The sequence below is a fragment of the Corapipo altera genome, unplaced genomic scaffold, assembly GCF_003945725.1.
Source record: "Corapipo altera isolate COAL_440 unplaced genomic scaffold, ASM394572v1 293, whole genome shotgun sequence".
In the NCBI taxonomy this organism is placed as follows: Eukaryota; Metazoa; Chordata; class Aves; order Passeriformes; family Pipridae; genus Corapipo; species Corapipo altera.
Genome location: NW_020885113.1, coordinates 16406 through 17300, shown reverse-complemented (window position 1 = coordinate 17300; position 895 = coordinate 16406). Strand labels below are relative to the sequence as shown.

The 895-nt window shown below is 67.9% G+C and overlaps 1 protein-coding gene across 2 annotated transcripts in view; it reads right to left on the bottom strand.

The window, feature by feature from the left end:
• The window catches only part of FSD1 (fibronectin type III and SPRY domain containing 1), a 9508-nt gene extending 8906 nt beyond the window's left edge, over positions 1–602 (bottom strand). The window contains exon 1 of one of the 2 annotated variants that reach the window (XM_027669888.1): positions 518–602. In XM_027669888.1, coding sequence (XP_027525689.1) covers positions 518–529 — 12 coding nt within the window. In that variant the 5' untranslated portion in view covers positions 530–602. The remainder of the gene's footprint in view (positions 1–517) is intronic. The other variant, XM_027669889.1, reaches the window with a different exon arrangement.
• Positions 603–895: the final 293 nt, after the last annotated feature.

Here is an 895-nt window from a genome sequence, read left to right as displayed (position 1 = left end):
CCCTCCTTCTCCATCCCTGTCCCTCCCTCCCTCCATCCCCCCCTCCCTCCTTCCTTCCTTCCTTTCCCTCCTTCCCGTCTTCCCTCCTCCCTCCCTCCCTCTTTCCCTGTCCCTCCATCCCTCCGGCTTCCGTCCCTCTCCCATCCATCCCTCCATCCCCTCTTCCTCCATCCCTTCTTCTTCATCCCTCCCTCCTTCCTTCCCTCCTTCCTGTCTTTCCTCTTTCCTCCCTCTTTCCCCCATCGCTCCATCCCCTCTTCCTCCATCCTTCCGGCGCCTCTTCCTTCATCCCTCCCTTTTCATTTCCCTGCCTCCCCACTCCCCTCCTTCCTCCCTCCACCTTTCCATCCCTCCCTCCCTCCCTCCATCCTCCACCCCCCCTCCCGCTCCCTCCCCCATCCCTCCATCCCCTCTTCCTCCATCCCGCCGTCCCCTCCTCCTCCTCCTCCTCCTCCCTGCCCTCCGGGTGCCCTCCGGGTGCCCCCCCGGTGCCCCCCCGGGCCCGGCCCGGCCCCACCTGGTCGCCCATACCGGGCCGGCCCCGCCGCCGCTCGGGCCCCGCCGACACCAACAAAGGGGGAGCGGCGCCCCCGCCCCGCCCCCGGACACGCCCCCGACAGGCCACGCCCACCGGACACGCCCAGTGGGATGTGTATGCGAGAGGTGTGGTTTATTTGTGGGCGTGGTCTCGGATGGGTGTGGCCGGGGGCGTGGCCGCGCGGCGTGATGGGAGTTGTAGTCCTGGGGGACACTCGGGGTGGGGGGTCCGACAGGGAAAGGGGAGCATGGGGGGGACAGTGTCACACTGAGTGGAACACAATGGGGACAATGTCACATGGGGGGACAGTGTCACACCGGGGGACAGAACAGGGACAGTGTCACACGGGGGGGGGGG